We start from the raw sequence: 19,185 nt of genomic DNA on the forward strand, positions 1-19,185 counted from the left end.
CAACCAGGATACAATGACAGATGTCGCGTCTCGAGTTCAACCGTGTTTAAAACCACCTGCAAATATAGAACTACCAACGAAGTGCTTAGTACATTTAACCTTTGGTTCTGGGGAATATGTCCGTGGGGTTCGCTTAAACCAATGATTGATATTCGTTCCTGTTTGAGACAGAATCTTGTCGCCAGTGTGGTCAAGAAGCACAAGGCAACAAGCGCTGGATCCTCGTGTAATTTACGTAACTGATAGTATACAGGCCAGATTTAATTAGTTCGCCTTGATCTTTATTGACAGTGCATTTCCATCTGCGTTCTCGACTATCTACGCGCGAAACTCGTGTCTCCATTTACTCCCTTTGTATCTGCCCTTCAATTCTACCTCGAACAAATCTCCAGACTGGGGATAATCCGAGAGCGAGGCGTTGGCCTCGGGACTCGCTTCGGGTGATGCAGTCGTTACGAATAAACGGTCGTTGTTGGGACCTATGAAATGGAGGTGTCAGTCGAGGTAGTATCAAAGTATTACTGCAATCGCCTGACCTCCAAATGTGCACGCGGTAACGTTGAGTGCACCAGGATTTGAACTACAAGCGTTGGTTTTCCCTCTGAAGAAAAGCGGACCAGCTTGGAGCCCCTCCAACTATGATACTCAACTTCAGATGGCTCAAGGTTAAATTTCATTCACTACTCACTGTGCGCTCCAGGCCTCCCTCGGTATCGAAGCATAGCCCATCTGGAACCCATGCATCTTAGGAATGTCGATATGCACGCGCCGACCAGATACATTTCCTGAAGACACTAGTAAGCACTCCACAATCCCTTACAAGTAGCCCTTTTAATTTACCTGTCTCAATATCGTAATCATAAGCAAGTATCTGACTATGACGAGAGTTGGTATAGTACATAATCTTATTATCCAAGGTCCACCCCAGACCATTCGAATCCTACACACCATCAGCCCTTGCACACACCACTTCACACAGACAAACAACACTCACCGAAATATCTCGATCATCCACCAACCGAACGCCCTCGTCTCCAATTCCATAACTCCACAACGAACCCCCTTGGCGTTTTCGTCCGCCAGAGTTCCAGCAAAGAAACGGCCCCTGGCATCGCATGCCCATCGTTGAACCGGGTCTTTGCCTCTTGCTCTGCCGTTAGAGGCGTAGCCAAGTACTCGACGTGGCCCTTTTCAGATGGTGTTGAGGGAGGATGGAGGAGGCCGAATCCTCTCGCCGCGGCGCATGCAAACTAGACAACCCGTGAGCAAGTGATGAGGGGGGGGGGGGTATTTGGGTCGTAGGACGCTTACTCCAGGTGTATCTGCTCGAATAGCCAAAGCCGTGACTTCATCGTAATCGTGTACAACCAGCTCCTTGGATCCCAAGTGATAGTTGTAAACCTTGCTGCGGATTATGTCCAAGAAATGAAGTGTCCGTGCGCGGATCGTACAGGGACCTAAATCATACAAGGATAAGCGATAGCATATAACCGATGGGTTCAACTTACCCTCGCCTAGGATACACTGTGTCTTTAATAGAGGCTCGGAGAGGACGATGGTTTCAACGCCTGCATAAGGATCCGACATGGTGGTCAAAGACAAATTTTGGTAGCGAACGACGGCAAGCACTTGGAACTTGGCCAAGTGACGCACGGTGATCTACCCATATCAGGATAAATATCCGGGGCCTTTATGTAATGTAAATTAGTCGGGAAGTATTTGTGGTGAGTATCTGAATAAGGTTCAGGGGAGCCTTCGAGGGTACTCAATAGTCAAGTGCGGTTCCGAAACCCCAATAGCTTGGACCAGTAGTCGATGCGGTCTTCAGTAGTATATCCGTCAACGAGTAGAGTTAGTGTAGCGCTCAAAGAAGGATCTAGAGCTTTGGGCCACGACACCAAAGCGACGTGTACCATAGATAACGCCGACACGTAGCCGAGGTCCTCACCAAACCAAGACCGCCAGTCAAATTGATCACATGACCAGATGACTAATCCTCCTCCACGTAGACTAAAGACAGCACTTGCCATCACGTTCCTTTTCCAAGGCTCGCACTCGACCCACTACCTGCTGTACTTTACTCTAGATCAATCTTAAGCACCTAAAATGTCTGAAAAAAGTTAAAGAGTTCGTCGAGATGCCCCAGGAGTTTGCGAGGCCGACACCATATCTCATTTTCTATTAGTTCCTCACTAGGTGTACTAAGCCTACTCAGAAAGGTGTGACAATCATGCCCCCTGGTACTCATTCTCAGGTTTTAATTACCCATGTCACGCAGAGTATGTGCAGATTTGCAAGGCAGTTGCCATCGGGTTCGGTATCATGGGTTTCATCGGGTATTTTGTCAAACTTATCCATATTCCAATGTGAGTGTGACCTATCTGGCCTGGAAAACACCTCGAAGTCATATCTGATCGCGTCCGGGTCCGTTCGTCGCCTACAGCAACAACATTTTAGTGTGAGTTCTCTCTGCCGCCCAGCATTTCGTGTGCTCATCCTTTGTTTCGATCAGCGGAGGTGCATAGGCGTATATTCAGGGTGGCAATGGTGGTGTGGAGACGAGCGATACCAGATCGAGCGGGCCTCGTGTGAACGAACCCATCGACTCTTTTCCCCAAAAATCCCGAGTATATTCTATGCGTACTTTGCAATATTAGTCTTGGGTTCAGTTCATATCGCGTCGATGACGTCTGGAAGTGCTCACCAAACGGGACCGCGGGGAGATTTTCATGCGCTTGGTGCGAAGCTAGAACCACCCCGTCCACCTATTTTCATCGGTTTTCCTGCAATCGTTACCCTTTGAGCCTTCATCAACCTTGAACGCCTAAATTACCTCCCTACCTCCCCTAAAACAGTGAGTAGAGAGACAAAGGGTTCCGAGAAGATGGGAGCGGGGACGCTCGCGTGGAAGAGGCGCACTCGATTTGGCTTGGTATGAGGTGCGTTTGGGGCACTCGTTGCTCGAGTTCTTGCTGCGTAACTCGTGTGGCGCATGATATTGGTCACTGCACGGCAAGCTTCTCTCGCACTACTCCGAAATGCGTTGAGATACGTGGCAGGCAAGCGCAGCAAGAGATGCATTGACTTTTTTCATTTGACAGACAAGAACAAGGCGCATCTTATTGTTGGAAGCGTGCATAAAGTAGATGATTCAATAAAGGTGGATAAAGATTGGTAGGCAGTACATGCTCTCTATAAAATACAGTGGTAGAACGAATAATAGTGCTGTTCCTAGTAGATTGATGTATCCGTTATGACCCCAAAGCGCTCCCCGATGCCCAAGACAAAGAAAATAGAGAAACAGGCAAGAACCATGCATCTATGCCTTGGAGCCTGCACGTGGAAACAATGAGCATCAGACAATTCATTTACTTTGGTCAAAGTGAATAGACTAACCGGTACGATCGCTTTGCAGAGTCGTCGAAGTCGCGAGGTCGACTCGCGAGTTTGAGCACCCGTTGCGGTAGCATCGACAGGCAGCTCGACCTTGACGGCCTTTTGCTTAGGTGCCTTGACCTTTTTGGGTTTTTTGGGGCAGCGGGGTTGCCGCCGAAAAGTCGCAGAGTTCGTGTGCGAGGACGTTTGGGTCGCCGAGGTCCTCTTGCTCCTCCTCGGAATGGTAGACTAGGGATGATGAGGAAGCGCCATCGTCCGAGTGCACCGAAGAGGATGCAGAAGAGCGGACGGAAGAGGTCATCGAGGGAGAAGCGGGAGCGACGGCACGAGAGCGGTATTGCATTGTGTAGGTGAGTAGTATGTAGCACGTGCAAGTGACTAATTTGGAGTTTGTGAGAGACCGCTGGAGGGATCGAGTTATTTAAAGTGCTGATGAGGCTTGCTGGGGATGGTCCAAGTACGTGGGGTAGTTATACTCTTGGGCTGGCACCATGCGGCCATCTGGGGGTTGCAGCAGTAGTGATACAGTGAAGCGAGGATAATAGACCAAGTCCCTGGATAACAAATGGCGATCACAGAAGCCTTTAGTTGCTTTTCGGGTGGTCAATGGTCTCTGGCGTTTGATTTGACGCTCCGCTGAGAGGGGGAAGTGTGTGACCCTGTGGGCCCTTATTTGGATCCCACGTGGCTCTATGAGACAGTGAAGCAATGGCATTTTTCAAATTGCCCGCCTTTTGTTTTGCCCCCGTCTTTGCGGCAGTAAAGTAAAATATTCTGTATATTTTTCCCAGTAATTATCACTGTCGAGATACGCGGGTATCCATAGTAGCTCAATAGTCATCAGTATGTATGTATACTAATTGTTCGAATTTCAGAATTTCTTATTGTGGTGGAACAATAGAAAGCGTCTCACTTTTGCCTCGGGCCAATCACACATCCACTTATCAATTATTCTCGATCTTAGCGAACCACGATAGATGGTCTATTGTCGTCATACGCTCTATTAAATGACAATAGACCATCCAGCCATAGTAGTATTGTGGTCAATACGAGGCTGCCAGTACTATAGGCCTCGATGCGTTTTCTCAGGCTGGACATACAAACAACGTGCGCGCAAGTATTTAATCCCGCGCGGCTACATCACCCAGGCGGAGCTTGGATAATCAGGGCAGCGGAGTCGTGAGTCGCCTCAAACTCAGCGGACTAGCGGGCGCTATCACTCAGTCACACTTCACGGGTGGCAATAGTATTATCTCCCTGGGGCGAAAGGCCCGGTCAACCACTGCCACTTGATCACAGTGCTAAAAATTTCCTCTTTTGAACCTGCTACTCGAACATGAGCGTGAAAGTGGCGCGATGAAACAGTAACTCCGCGACTTGAACCTGTGGCCCTCCGTTACCCGTGGCCACCATCGCGCGCGCCGTTTGGTGGGATTGCTTTAGCACAAAGGTGTTTATCATCTCTTAGTTATATTAGCAGCCATTTCCGGCGCCTTAATGTCAGATTTCAAAAGTCTCGAATGTCAAGCGTGGCACCGGTTTCACGTACGTATCGCATCAACACGTCTCGAATCTTTATAAGGTCTGAAATGAATGCTTAAAAAATCTATAAAATCTACGACTTTCTGGGGCTGATCCCTCTGGTGCAACGTAACTACTGGATGGTTAAAATACAATCGAGGTGTACTACTAGGTCAAGATGTAAAAGGGAGGTCGCCGTAAGAGCGGGACAGGACAGGTGGTAAACATAGCAGACCCGGAAAGTAGGGCCAGTGTAATCTAAGTTCTAATAAGCGCGCTGAAACCGGTTATATAGTAGACAAGGGACCGAGAGAAACAGGAGGGAGGAGAAAAGAGTAAGAATAAAGAAAATTTAAACAAATAAGTAGCTTGTGAGTTTGTTCTCATAACCGTACATTCTGTTTAAGTCACTGTGGTACCTTGAAATCTGGAGGTTGGTGCAAATCGATAGATTCGTTTTGATAGCTACGATCGAACGACTAAGGTTATCTCGGACGATACTGTAGCTTTGCTGATCCTTGGACATTTTCCGACAGTGTGAGAGCGCAGATTTGGGTTGTGCCTTCTGTGTGTATTGATAAATTGGGCTACACGTGAACGTTGCGCATACAATATACATCGAGCGGACGTGTACGGCCATGTATCACGCCTATGTACTGCCGTTATCACCGAGTCCAACTCGACCTTTGTGATGATCGAGACGAGATATATTGTTTTGTACCTGTGATGTTATTTTTGCTTGACCAAACAGTCCTTGACACTTTTAGTGAGTTCTCTTCCTCCCCTCACCCATCACCACTGTTCTCAGACGTGGCCACTTGACCTGCGATTTCTATTCGCATCTCAATGCCCCAGACCATCCGGTGCCGCATAGTTGCGCGCCCGATATCCTGCGCTCATATCTAGGGCCAGACGACAGCCCTATCGATGGATCTCGCGACGATCGGAGCACTGGAGCTTGAATACAACTTTATGCTCTTCTGAAATCGATGTAAATCATTGAACCACATTTGATCTGTAGCGACGTAATACATGTGCGCATATAGACTGCAGTACCTTTGTAAGTCATCAGTGCTTTGGTCTGCCTTTTGGCTACTTGTACACACCATCCAAAACATCAGTCACAGATTTGCTACTTTTGACGCGGCGCTTGAGATCCTGATTGCGCTTGGTCTGGAAAGTTGAGCCCAATACAGAAGTGGCGGCGCTTGAGATCCTGATTGCGCTTGGTCTGGAAAGTTGAGCCCAAGTACAGAAGTGCTCAATACCCATGACCGGTTCGGAGATCAACACAGCTTTACCATGGTGTAATTCCCAGTCATGAGGTCCGACCTGTTGGCGGGCATGACTTCTCAGAGTTGCATCCTGAAGTGGTGTATGCCAATAGCCGTTTGAATTACGCAAAATAGAATGCCGCTCTGCTGAAGATGTACGTACTAACTGAGGAATACATTGACATTAGTCAATACTGGAGCGCATACTTGAACAAAAGGCCCTGTGTACTCACCTGCTGAAAAAGCAAGACAACAACGTGTGTCAGTCAAAGGCCATTTCGGCGTAATGAAGGCAATATACACACAGCCTAAGATAATGAATCCAGGTCCTCGAACCATCAGCGTGCTCCCACAAGCAATACAGCTTATACGAACCTTCTATAGTAGAAATACTCAATCCTCAAGTTCTAGGCACAAATTTGCTGTCAAGAAAAATAAGTACGTACCGCCTGAAAAAGTAGATTTGAGTATCAATCAAGTTTATTAGCACCTGCTCCGCCAAATTTCTGCTGCATTTGCACCTCCTGGGAGATGAGATACAGGCTTCTGTCAGCACGAGTCACTTCACTAAAACTAATATCATGCACGTACAAACTGGAACATATAACGAGGATGTTCCGACTGATCAATGGGTGTCCTCTATAGCTATTGTGAATGGCAGATTGAAACATACCCACTAGAAGAGAAGCAGACCCAACGAGCGGCAGTAAGTTTCCATGAGAGGTAGATATGTGTGGTAAACTCACTGGCTAAGATTGTAGACACAGAGTCTCGAAGGTAAGTACGCATTGCCGCACAAGAGTGATTGCATAACGCACATTCTATAAATAACAAATATGACAAGGAATTCAGCAGGCATTCATACAAGCCATGAGAAATATACGCACTTGCTGGGTCAATTCATCAACGTTTATCGTAGCGGAAAAAAGAATACGAAAAAGGAAAAGAAAAAACAGACTCACCATCTGAGGTGGCAGATATTGAGCAGTAAGCTTGTGAAACGCATGAACAAACTCTACATACCCACTAAGGTATTGGACGGTACAGTGTGTGGTCAGTGGATACCGATGCTCGACACCAGCCCCGTACGCACCCGCTAAGATACCGAACAGCACGGAGTGAGTGGTCAGCGGATATCGATGCTCGACACCAGCCCCATACGCACCCCCTAAGATACCGAACAGCATGGAGTGAGTGGTCAGCGGATATCGATGCTCGACACCAGCCCCGTACGCACCCGCTAAGATACCGAACAGCACGGAGTGAGTGGTCAGCGGATATCGATGCTCGACACCAGCCCCATACGCACAGCCTAAGATACCGAACAGCACGGAGTGAGTGGTCAGCGGATATCGATGCTCGACACCAGCCCCATACGCACAGCCTAAGATACCGAACAGCATGGAGTGAGTAGTCAGCGGATATCGATGCTCGACACCAGCCCCATACGCACCCACTAAGATACCGAACAGCACGGAGTGAGTGTTCAGCGGATACCGACGCTCGACACCAGCCCCATACGCACTTCCTAAGATACCGAACAGCACGGAGTGAGTAGTCAGCGGATATCGATGCTCGACACCAGCCCCATACGCACATCCTAAGATACGGAACAGCATGGAGTGAGTGGTCAGCGGATATCGATGCTCAACACCAGCCCCATACGCACAGCCTAAGATACCGAACAGCATGGAGTGAGTGGTCAGCGGATATCGATGCTCGACACCAGCCCCATACGCACATCCTAAGATACCGAACAGCACGGAGTGAGTGGTCAGCGGATATCGATGCTCGACATCAGCCCCATACGCACATACTAAGATACCGAACAGCACGGAGTGAGTAGTCAGCGGATATCGATGCTCGACACCAGCCCCATACGCACAGCCTAAGATACCGAACAGCATGGAGTGAGTGGTCAGCGGATATCGATGCTCGACATCAGCCCCATACGCACATACTAAGATACCGAACAGCACGGAGTGAGTAGTCAGCGGATATCGATGCTCGACACCAGCCCCATACGCACAGCCTAAGATACGGAACAGCATGGAGTGAGTGGTCAGCGGATATCGATGCTCGACACCAGCCCCATACGCACAGCCTAAGATACCGAACAGCATGGAGTGAGTGGTCAGCGGATATCGATGCTCGACACCAGCCCCATACGCACCCACTAAGATACCGAACAGCACGGAGTGAGTAGTCAGCGGATATCGATGCTCGACACCAGCCCCATACGCACAGCCTAAGATACGGAACAGCATGGAGTGAGTGGTCAGCGGATATCGATGCTCAACACCAGCCCCATACGCACAGCCTAAGATACCGAACAGCATGGAGTGAGTGGTCAGCGGATATCGATGCTCGACACCAGCCCCATACGCACCCACTAAGATACCGAACAGCACGGAGTGAGTGGTCAGCGGATATTGATGCTCGACACCAGCCCCATACGCACATCCTAAGATACCGAACAGCATGGAGTGAGTAGTCAGCGGATATCGATGCTCGACACCAGCCCCATACGCACAGCCTAAGATACCGAACAGCATGGAGTGAGTGGTCAGTGGATATCGATGCTCGACACCAGCCCCATACGCACCCCCTAAGATACCGAACAGCACGGAGTGAGTGGTCAGCGGATACCGACGCTCGACACCAGCCCCATACGCACATACTAAGATACCGAACAGCACGGATTGAGTGGTCAGCGGATATCGATGCTCGACACCAGCCCCATACGCACATCCTAAGATACCGAACATCACCCAATTATTTGTCAGCCATCGTAGCCTATTCCTATTTGTACAGTACCTACAGGCTTAATTTCACCAGGTAGCCGTCATTACATAGTTAGCGAATACCTCTACCCAGCTAGTCTACCCAAACCTTCTGAGATGGGTAGTATGAGTACGAAGGTTACCACTGCATGCTTCTTCTCCAGAAACACCCTTCACTCACTGTCTGAAACCGACGTCCCGATTCATTTTCTATATCATCTAAGAGCTTGGGGGCTACGGCGTACGTACCTCCTGGATTTCGATAGTCAGCATTCCCTCTTCCTCCTAACCCTCCACTTAGTGACAAAATCATGAATGCACCTACCAGCTACTCGTACCCAACACCCCAAAATCCTTCAGTTCTCACTCGAGGTGTCGAAATCGACACCTGGACACATACCGCCTGCTCCGTTGATGAGTATCACATCAATCCTACTTTCGACCATTAGCTAATCCTCAAATCATCATACATGGGGCTGATACTTGCTCTTGAATTCATTATAGTTCGCTCACTCTCTACCCATTGGTGCACTACATGAGATTTCGTCATCCTCTATAACAGAAAAAGGTCGCTTACTTCCTATTGACATGACATGTATTTAGCTCTCCTTTCTGCAGGACAGGTAAGCTGTATTCGATTTGGTCAAGAAAACCTTTCGTGCTTACATATAGGCCGCCCCAAAGTCGACACCATCATGTTGGGTTGTAACTACTTACTTCCTGTGCACTATCCATACGCATCAGCCCATTGCTTTAATATCATCCGAGCCACTTACTAATGCTAGCGTTGCGTGCAGCGCATTCACATTAGCCGACATGCGTTCCGGCGACGCACACGACACACTCACAGATCATCCTGTTTCTCTCTAGTCAGGATTCGGTGAACGTACAGCCTAACAAATCAGCCATGAGTGCTGTCGAATATATCGTTTCGCACCCCTTGGGTACAGCAGACCTACCAACTATCACAATTGTCATTATGGCTTCTACGTCAAGAGAGGTACGAATAAGAGGCCAGTAGACGCGACATGTACCTTCTGCAAAGCACGTAGATTAGTCATCTGCCTTATCTGCACTCTTACACACATACCATCTGTAAACAATGTAGGAAATGAAGTTACAGTCATATGCACCCAGGAGACTACTGACCTTCTGTTGAGTTTGGAAGTCAGGTCAGTAACATAACCACGGTTGAACACTCGAACGCACTATCTATATGTGTTGATATATGGTTTCGGTCTAAGGTCATAACTCCCGATTCTGTTGTTATTTGTACATACCCACTGCTCATGTCTCATCATATCGTGCATAGATATCTCAGTTAGCATGTACTCACATCCTGTTTCCAAACGGGGCTTAATGTCTTTTGTATCCAGGTACAGCAACTCACTCACCCTCTGTTGAAGTGTTCGCGACAACCATGGTCAGCACCCAGATCATATCTGGCGAGTTGCACACGAACCGCCTATCAACATTTTAGCTTTGTTTGCGCCAAACATGAGCAACATTAGAGTTCGGTACGCACTCGCTGTGTGGTTATTGAGGCGGATTCGTCAATCCAGCGTGAATCCGGATCTCTCTGCCGAAACCCTACTCACTTCCTGTATGTGCGTATCATATTTTACTTTTGTCAGAATCACAGCGTCTTGCATCGAACCCGGTCTTACATCCTTCAGAATATGCGGGGGTTACAATCAGGCTCAACAAATCCAAGTGGCTGAGACCCTTATATGACTCATACCTTTGCCTTTGGTTCCTGCATACATCGGACACAGCCAAGGCAATCGAATGATAGTATCATGGTATATGGTTATCACCGATGCCCATTGAGTGAGAAGTAGATCCTTGAGAGAGCGTACCATTTCTTATTTCTGATGTATGAGTTTTATGATATTTGTTGAAGGCCTCGACGCTTGGTCGCGATCTGCGCAATTGTTAGCTATGGAGGGCTACCGACTCACTAACGAGTGATAGAACGGGGAACGAAGAATCGAGGGTGCAGAGTTATAAGTTCTCACAACCCAGAGACTCGCACCTACCTCGAGGCGACCTCAAGGTGGTCGTGAGGTCGGTTTGGGCCGGCCCTAAAGATGCAGACCGTGGTCCTGCTAAACAAGCAAGAGTTGCATGTCTTCTCCAGGAGGTCACCATTAGATAGAATTCTTCGCCGCGCCTCATTGACCGGCCGCGCTATATACTGAGAATATCCTGTCCAACGTCCATCGATAGTTGTCGTGACCAATGGTTCATACCACCGATGTATGCGCTATGTTTCGAATATGGCTCCTTGGATCGGGCGGTTGACCCAGACCTTGAGTGTTCGGCAAAGGTTCGGGACGCTGCCTCACACGACAACATAGCTCACCGTCCCAGAAGTCTGATGACATGCGACTTCGATCTCATGCACGTATATGTTGTCCTTGCAATGTGAGTTCGGCAATGACATCACGGAGCACTCTATACACTTGATCGGATGACTTCCCGGATCAGAGTGGATGTAATTGTCACACTGTAATGTCACAAGTTGAGCTCTGCGTATATATCGCTAATTTACAATAACATCGAAGAGGATTGTCAAGGTGGAACGTCTAAAGCTCCTGACCGTATGCTCTGACAGAATCGTCGCGTAAAAAGGCGATATGCGCGGCGCGATATCGGAAGGGTCCCAGGTCGTCGTGGCTTTTTGGTATATCGTTTTCGCGTTGGGGGTTTCTCGATATATTGCGGGAAGACCGGTTGACCGTATTTAGTGGAAAAGACCCGGATTTTCTATCCTAGAGCGCGCAGGTGGCCCAGGGTGTATTTAGACCTCGATTTTTCATTTGGCTTACCAGTTTATGTACGGCGTGGCTGACATTGATACTCAGACCCAAATTCAGGGCAAGTTCATTTCAAGGTGAAGTCACTCTATTAGAGGCACTGTGAGTCGAGCTGGTTTATCTTCTTTGTTATTTTATGAATATTCGCTGAATGGTGTGCTATAATTCCTCCCGTTATTGAGCTTACGGTTAAACGGACTGAAGGCTCTTCGTTAATTTTATTTTGCAGTTACTAGCCCCAGAGGAGGTTATTTCCAACTACAGCCTACAGCCTATGCAAACTCAACCATCGAGGGACAAGCCAGCCAAGACTTCCAACTTTATGTAGCCCATAACGTAATGGATGACCATGTCTCCAGAAGGTGAGCTTGAATGGGCCACGAATGGTGCCTTATTTTGACGTTTTACACAGCCAAAACACTCTGTCTCAGGCTGATCAGATGCTTCAGCCAACCGATGATCCTTGGCAAACCGTCGGGATGAGATTCCCTGAATTGGGCGTAGGCGGACATGAGGCGGGGAGTCTTGGTTCTCCTATATAACGCTTGCTCCATTTTTATCTCCTGCAGAACGCGGTCTCCGTGCTCTAGTATACTCATCAGCTTCGAGGATGAAATCATTTGCAACCACTGCAGCCATCTTGAGTCTCTGCTCGAAACACGTCCTCGCTCTACCTGGTCGGTCCTACCAGTCAAAGGAACTTGCGTCCAAGAGTTATCAGGACTCGATTACGATCGAAGGGTTGTTGACACATGCGAAAAAGTGGCAAGAATTTGCGAGCAGCGCAAACGGGTCGAGGAGCTTCGAGTCCGAGGTGGGTTTAGTCTATTCTATTCTCAGCGCGGACACTAATTTTGCTATGGCTGGTAGGGGTACAAGCTTTCTGCCAACTATGTGTACGATCTTGCTAAGCAGTCGGGATACAAAGTTACTCGCCAGACGGTCGAGTTCCCTCGATCCAAGATCCACTCTCAGGAATTGAAGATAAATGACCAAGTGTTCGGTCCGGGGGAGGTCCTTGCACTTACTGTAAGTCTTTGAACCGGTTGAAGTGAGAAATTCTAAACGAGTGTTTAGTACAGTCCTTCTACTCCCAAAGAGGGTATTACGGCCGGCTTGGCGCTTGTTCTTGATGAGCCAGATACATTTCTCGGTAGTGGATGCCACAGAGATGATTACGATGGCTTAGATGTTCGAAGAGCGGTAGGGTTTGTACTTGAAACATAAACCAACGTGGCTGACCACTTTCCAGATCGTGTTCATGTCAGCTAATGGGTGTTCGTTAGCGAACAAGGTAGCTGTGGCTAAGAGAGCAAGGGCACTCGGAGTAGTCATATATAATGACATCCCAGGCCAGGGACCGTTCCAAGGTCAGATCTCGCCCAATGCGAGCGAGAGCCTGCCGACAGTAATGATCGGTTTCGATGCCGCCCAATCGTTCGTTAAGAAACTTCGGGCATCCGAGTTTCCTGATCGAGTCAATGTGACCATGAAGATAGACAGCTCAACGGAGAATGTGAAGTCTGATAACATCATGCTCAGACCCCGTGAGTTCAATAAGTCTCTCTCTCTGCTCTTAATGTGCTGAATTCTCATTGCAGATGGGGCGATCAAAACAATGTAATTCATATTGGAGCCAATCTGGACTCTTCTACCGCCAGCCCAGGTGTCAATGACAATGGGTCTGGAAGCGCTGCCATCGCCGAGTTGCTTGTGCAACTTGCCAAGTTCAAACCTAGCAAAAATGCTGTGCGGTTCTCGTGGTGGACAAATGGAAGTGAGTAGAGCGTATATTATGAAACAAGAATGCATCTAACCCATATATGCGGACAGAAACTGGTTCAATGTATGTGATATGCCTCTTCACGTAGCCTCCTCACGTAGCCCACTTACAAACATCTGTTTAGTGGATCTGAGCACTATGTCAAGTCGCTCTCGAAAGCCGAAAAGAAGAAAACTGCATTGTATATCGATGTAAGCATTCAACCGTCTCATCGATATTGCCATCGGTGTACCTAATGAAAAATCTTCCAGGTAAACACAATTGCATCCCCTAACTACATATACGGTATCTATGATGGTTGTAACGCTTCGGAGTACAACACTGTCACCCCTCCTCCTGGCTCGTCTGCACTCCAAAAGTTATTCCAGGAAGACTTCGAATCAAAGGCTCTCCCTTGGACAAACTTTGCATTTAATACGAGCTCCGACTATAATGCATTTTTGAAAGCCGGTATTCCTGTTGGTTAGTATTATTTGTGATCCTACCCGCGACCATACCGACGCATTTACTCAGGTGGTCTGTCGACCGGTACTACCGGCTTCAAGTCCGAGGTTCAAGTGGCCAAATTCGGTGGTCAATTCGACGTTGTTTGTGAGTTCACAGGATCGATTTTATGTATGCATTTAACAGTGACTTATTGCATCACCTAGTGACAAATGCTTCGAACGGGCTTGTAAGTACTCTCTGACCCTTCTACTACCGTAATCGCTGATGTTATGTTTTGCAAGGCGATAATATCGACAATTTGTCCAAGGATGCATTACTAGTGAATGCTCGTTCCATTGCACATGTCATCGCCACCACCGCTCAGTCTACCAATGGGATCGATGCTGAAAAGGCGGCCCACAGTAAGAAGGTGGAGACACAAGTTTAGCTGGGCAATCGAGGGGTTTCAGTTTGTCAATTCAGGCGCTTCTCTCAAGGGCTACCAGTAATGTCTATGAATTACTTTACGAACAAGTAGCATCTGGCTCCTCAATACGTTCTTATTAATTCATATTACCCGTTTTGGAAACTTCGATTATTCGTGCTGGCCACAATGAGGAAAACGAATATCAATGGCACTTAAAATGGTTTGAGGCTTCACTCGTATATTGTGTATACGTTACCTGGGAAGTCATCATTGCTCCTACGTTTCACATTGGCATGTGCGCATATCAATACCATCCGAATCATATTACAACGCGATATCCAAGCGTGTACATTGTTAAATATGACATGTATTTCATTTGACAATCCAGATGATCTACCTCTTGATAGCCGGGGCTTGAAGAAGCTTTACTACACCGGTTTCTTTGGCCTCTTTTGCATTCGTCCCAAGGTACCCTATTACAGTATGTAAATGACAAGACGGGGCGACAAAATTTGGTGTCCGGTACTTACGAGGTGTCAAGAAATACCATTCGATGCAGGCTTGTATGGTGTATTCAATGCCTTGAACGTACCGAGCAACCTGACTATCGATGTGGGATCCAAAAGAAGGTAACTGAGCCTTAAGTGCCATGTACTCCTCCAGACGTGCTTGAATTCGCTGGTATACATAATCAACCGCTCCTTGCAAATCGAGTCGGTATTATGCATTGCCACATAGACGAAAATATGGAGTTGACCACGAGAGTCCTCGACCTAGCAGGCCAAATTCAAGGTCGATACTGTTCGGTATTTGCTAAGCAAGCTCACTTACCGGGAAGGAGTAAATGTCGTTTGCCCATGACAGTATATCATTTCCGGCCACGCCTAATTCGACAATAGTCGGATTGAGGCGAATTTCATTGGGGAGATCCAAACAATGTGCATATTCCATCATGGCTATGTATGTTGAAGTGTTTGAGCAAATCAACCACTTGTTCTTGTTCTTGCGCTTAAGCTTACCATATACTTGTTTAACCGCTGATGTATCTCGACGAGTGCTGATATACTGGTCAATTGTTTCGACGCAATCCTCATTCTTGTTGCTGCTTTCTTGATCACCGCTTGGCTGAAATCTTCCACCGCCTCAACCACATGCTGGATGGCCATACAGCTGCATACTATTGCAAGCTCTAGCCAGAGGCTTTTTGTGTCTAAGATTTGGGCAAGATCATACCTTTGCAACATAGCGACAATTTTAATTTCCGAAGGGGGCATATCAGGATTCCGTATCGCATTTACTAAAGTTTTAACTGTGCGTTTCAGCCCTTCGGCATCGAGTTCTCCCTTGTCAGCCATATCATCAAACTATTGGCGAAATAATGAGCTCTTGGTTTTGCTACTATGGACACCTACTGACCGCAAATGTCCATAGAATAAATCCATCGCCGGGCGAATGTGCTCCAGGTCCGCATCCGGATAGGATAAAGCAGCAAGAAGACAAAACCGGGACTCGAAGAAGACGTCACGTTTCACTCCGGAGTAGATTTCTGAAAACATGATCATAATAAGTCAGTAAACTTGTCAAACAAAACCATCAACCATAGGGAGGGCTGCGCTGTCCAAACTCCGGTCCCATTCCATATGATGCCAGAATTCTATGAGACACCCCAGAGTTTAAACTGAAATGGTACCGATATTTGACCGCCACGATCCTCCCCAAAAAGAGACGGTGTAAGTACCATAAGTATCAAACCAAACATGAGCAGTCGCTTCTCCCTCGGAAAGATGTGGGTTGCATTTGGAGATGAAGAAATCGCTTGTATAGCTAGCAATGTCAGGGACGGTGAACTGTGTGATGGGAGTTGCAAAGACCATTGAAGTGTGTAGGAGACAGGAGTTGGTTGAGCCAATGCAGTGACGGGGTTATGTTGTATGAGGTGGCCGGTCCTTAAGGCTTATTATATAGTCATGCACTCTTTAAGTCAATACTACAGTATGTGCCACATTATTTACGATTCAATGGTATGCTGTTAAGAAGAGCAGTTCAAAGACACTGCTATGGGCATCCGTTTTACTATCTTAGGTTATCTTTTACCTCCTATAGCTAAGCCAATCTAAAGAGTTGATCGGGACACAGAAAAGCCGTGCTGTTTTTTTAAGCCTGCTCTTCTTTCCGCTCTTCTTATTTTCATGTCACCTGGCTACCATACTTAAGTACTTTTTTATGAATTCAAGACAGAATGCTCTTCAAAATGTCAATTCCCAGGGACTCATATATCAAATAGATTCAACTATGGCTGCAAGAGGCAGAAGGTGTTTTGCGACTTGAATTAAAACCGTGGACCGTAGAACCTTAGATATTATATGTCCCCAAATGGCACGCCCACGCAAAATCATATTTAATGAAAACTTAGGCGCACACTCTCTGATATTCAAGAAAATTGTGGCGCATTCGTCCACTTCAGGCTCATTTCTTTGTGTATGCTATACATTACAGCTCAACATAGTCAACGAGCCCGAAACCCCCATCAGCCACCTTGGCTTCGGTCTTACTCTTAACGCCACTCTTTTCAGCATCGATCACGGCTGTAGACTTGGCGGTCGTGGCGATGACATGCGCAACGGAGCGAGCATTCACAAGGAACGCATCCTTGGCCACATTTTCGATAGTGTCACCTTCCAAGATATGACTTCAGCGGACCCATAGAATCGAAGTATAGTAGAATTACACTCACAAGCTTGATGATAGCATTTGTCACTACGAGCAAGAAGTAGCAAGGTTACCATCAGATGTGAACAACCGCATTTGCTAACTTACAATGCAACCCCAGCCTGGCCACCAAACTTGGCCGCCTGGGCCTCGGACTTGATCCCACAGCACCGGTTGCTAAACCACCTACAGGGATATCTCAGTATAAAAACTCAACAAAAAAATCAATGGCACTAACCAGCTGGAATACCGGCCTTTAAAAATGCATCGTAGTCGGAGCTCGAAGTGAAAGCGTAGGTCAAAATCATCCTGGAATAGCTTCTCGAGAGCAGCTGAGCCAGGAGGAGGAGTGACATTGTTAGAGCCAGCAGAATTGTCACCATCGTGGACCGTAGAGGTAATTAGGTGATGCGGTCATGTCGAGCTATTATACCAAGTGAGCATAATGACATTTATGCAGTGAGGGGCTCGTACGTTGATGTAAAGCGCAATCTTCTTCTTCTCGCATCCGATAGTGAGTCGACATAGTACTGAGATCCACTAAAAATAGATTCCTAAACACGCCAGTTGTGATGAGGAGATGAGACATACATCAAACCAATTTCTGTTCGTATATACGCATTAGCTGAACCTCTATTTTGTATTCCAGAGTCGACTTATACGCATTAGCTGAACCTCTATTTTGTATTCCAGAGTCGACTTACCCTCGTTCGTCCACCATGAGAACCGTACAGCGTTCTTGCTCGGCTTGAATTTGGCAACCCGGGCCAGCAGGAACAGAGTCCAAGTGGCCTCCAACGTGGATCACGTTGTTCTGGGCCCCACCTACGATACAGGTTAATAAAAATGTATATAAAACGACTATATTGAACTCACAGAGTTTGAGCAATAATGTTCTCGGAGATCACATCTTTCACTAAACTGTCGACTTTAAGAGTCGCCACAACAGGCCCAGAAGACTCGGATGCGTTGAGCCTTGCAATGAATGGTTCGGCAGCCTCGAGCCCGATCATCACTGTTGGCACGCTCTCGCTCACGTTGTACGAGATTCGGCTGGAGATTGGGCCTTGATTTGCAACATTGTTGTAAATGATGGCACCAGCTGCTCCTGCATTCTTGGCCAGAGTCGATTTAATCGCAAATGCGCACGAGCCGCGAGCAACCAGGGCAATCTAAAGGGGAATGAGCACGCCAACCTGGATCGAGTAGTACGAATCTGACCTTTCCTACGAGGTCCAAACCAGCATAATCTGAAACATCACATCCAGCACCGGTCACGTTATCTGGCTTGTCGGGAACAAGAACCAAGCTGGCCGTAATGCCCTCCTTGGGCGTAGCGGGGCTGTACTATACTCTCGTTCAGAACCTTTCAGGGGAACCAATACTTGGGAACTTACACTAAATGCAATAACCTGGCCCTTTCCGAATACCTTGTCCTCGACAGTCAATCCCTGGGAGTAAATGGTAGACTGAGGATACTTGACGCCCTGGCGAGTAACTTTGTACCCCGAGCGCTTGGCAAGGTCATACACATAGTCTGCGGAGAGTTGGTATCCCTTCGAACCATAAAATCAATATCTATAAATAAATAAATAAAACGAACGGACCTTGGTCCCAAAGCTTCTCGTCCCATTCGCACGATCCGCGAACTCTTGCCACTTTTTCGCATGCGTCATGAGTCCATCGATCGTAATCGACTCTTGGTACGCCTTGGACGTGAGCTCCTTTGGCCAAGGTAGCCAACTAGGAAGAGCCAAGACGTGCTCGGAGCATAGGCACAAGATCGTAGCTGTCGCCGCGAAAGCTTTCATCTTCGAGACCACTATGGACCGAGAGTGTCGAGACTAGGCTCTACACATTTAGACAAACCCCCTCGAGCAAAACGTTATATATAGGGATGCCAAGACCCCACGTCCACACGTGCTGCCCATTTCAAGAGATCGTCCCGAATGGCTTGCCAAGGTTCGTACACACATTGAGCGAGTGGAAGCTGGTATCTAGAGCTTGTTCGTCGGGTAGAAGCATTAGACCGGGTCCGGGACAGAGT

At 47.6% G+C, this 19,185-nt stretch overlaps 5 protein-coding genes across 5 annotated transcripts; 1 reads left to right on the forward strand and 4 right to left on the reverse strand.

The window, feature by feature from the left end:
* Window positions 1-318: 318 nt before the first annotated feature.
* RhiXN_11421 (SMP-30/gluconolaconase/LRE-like region protein) lies at window positions 319-1,587 on the reverse strand (the record flags this gene model as incomplete). Its single annotated transcript, XM_043331236.1, has 8 exons — window positions 319-479; window positions 537-636; window positions 689-729; window positions 774-785; window positions 841-940; window positions 1,020-1,250; window positions 1,312-1,457; window positions 1,509-1,587. The coding sequence occupies 8 exons, from the start codon at window positions 1,585-1,587 to the stop codon at window positions 319-321; spliced, it is 870 nt and encodes a 289-aa protein (XP_043184746.1).
* Window positions 1,588-3,319: 1,732 nt separating this feature from the next.
* Window positions 3,320-3,739, reverse strand: RhiXN_11422 (uncharacterized protein; the record flags this gene model as incomplete). Its single annotated transcript, XM_043331237.1, has 3 exons — window positions 3,320-3,325; window positions 3,397-3,516; window positions 3,581-3,739. 3 exons carry the CDS (start codon window positions 3,737-3,739, stop codon window positions 3,320-3,322), a joined length of 285 nt encoding a protein of 94 aa, XP_043184747.1.
* A 3,410-nt stretch (window positions 3,740-7,149) lies between these two features.
* RhiXN_11423 (interferon-induced transmembrane domain-containing protein) lies at window positions 7,150-10,101 on the reverse strand (the record flags this gene model as incomplete). Its single annotated transcript, XM_043331238.1, has 6 exons — window positions 7,150-7,156; window positions 7,215-8,943; window positions 9,375-9,406; window positions 9,823-9,867; window positions 9,912-10,011; window positions 10,065-10,101. The coding sequence occupies 6 exons, from the start codon at window positions 10,099-10,101 to the stop codon at window positions 7,150-7,152; spliced, it is 1,950 nt and encodes a 649-aa protein (XP_043184748.1).
* Window positions 10,102-12,132: 2,031 nt separating this feature from the next.
* Window positions 12,133-14,450, forward strand: RhiXN_11424 (Peptidase family M28 protein; the record flags this gene model as incomplete). The annotated part of the gene is made up of 14 exons (XM_043331239.1): window positions 12,133-12,155; window positions 12,206-12,321; window positions 12,363-12,607; window positions 12,664-12,822; window positions 12,871-12,996; window positions 13,046-13,270; window positions 13,336-13,340; window positions 13,395-13,570; window positions 13,627-13,639; window positions 13,701-13,767; window positions 13,828-14,038; window positions 14,090-14,167; window positions 14,227-14,253; window positions 14,305-14,450. The coding sequence occupies 14 exons, from the start codon at window positions 12,133-12,135 to the stop codon at window positions 14,448-14,450; spliced, it is 1,617 nt and encodes a 538-aa protein (XP_043184749.1).
* Window positions 14,451-14,822: 372 nt separating this feature from the next.
* On the reverse strand, window positions 14,823-19,163 carry RhiXN_11425 (uncharacterized protein; the record flags this gene model as incomplete). Its single annotated transcript, XM_043331240.1, has 20 exons — window positions 14,823-14,902; window positions 14,960-15,107; window positions 15,164-15,202; window positions 15,261-15,385; window positions 15,449-15,554; window positions 15,608-15,793; window positions 15,842-15,975; window positions 16,982-17,104; window positions 17,164-17,186; window positions 17,247-17,324; window positions 17,377-17,470; window positions 17,529-17,562; window positions 17,613-17,678; window positions 17,737-17,793; window positions 17,843-17,963; window positions 18,015-18,310; window positions 18,360-18,485; window positions 18,536-18,694; window positions 18,746-18,960; window positions 19,109-19,163. The coding sequence occupies 20 exons, from the start codon at window positions 19,161-19,163 to the stop codon at window positions 14,823-14,825; spliced, it is 2,265 nt and encodes a 754-aa protein (XP_043184750.1).
* Between the last annotated feature and the right edge of the window lie 22 nt (window positions 19,164-19,185).

Source organism: Rhizoctonia solani, chromosome 12, assembly GCF_016906535.1.
Source record: "Rhizoctonia solani chromosome 12, complete sequence".
Classification (NCBI taxonomy): Eukaryota; Fungi; Basidiomycota; class Agaricomycetes; order Cantharellales; family Ceratobasidiaceae; genus Rhizoctonia; species Rhizoctonia solani.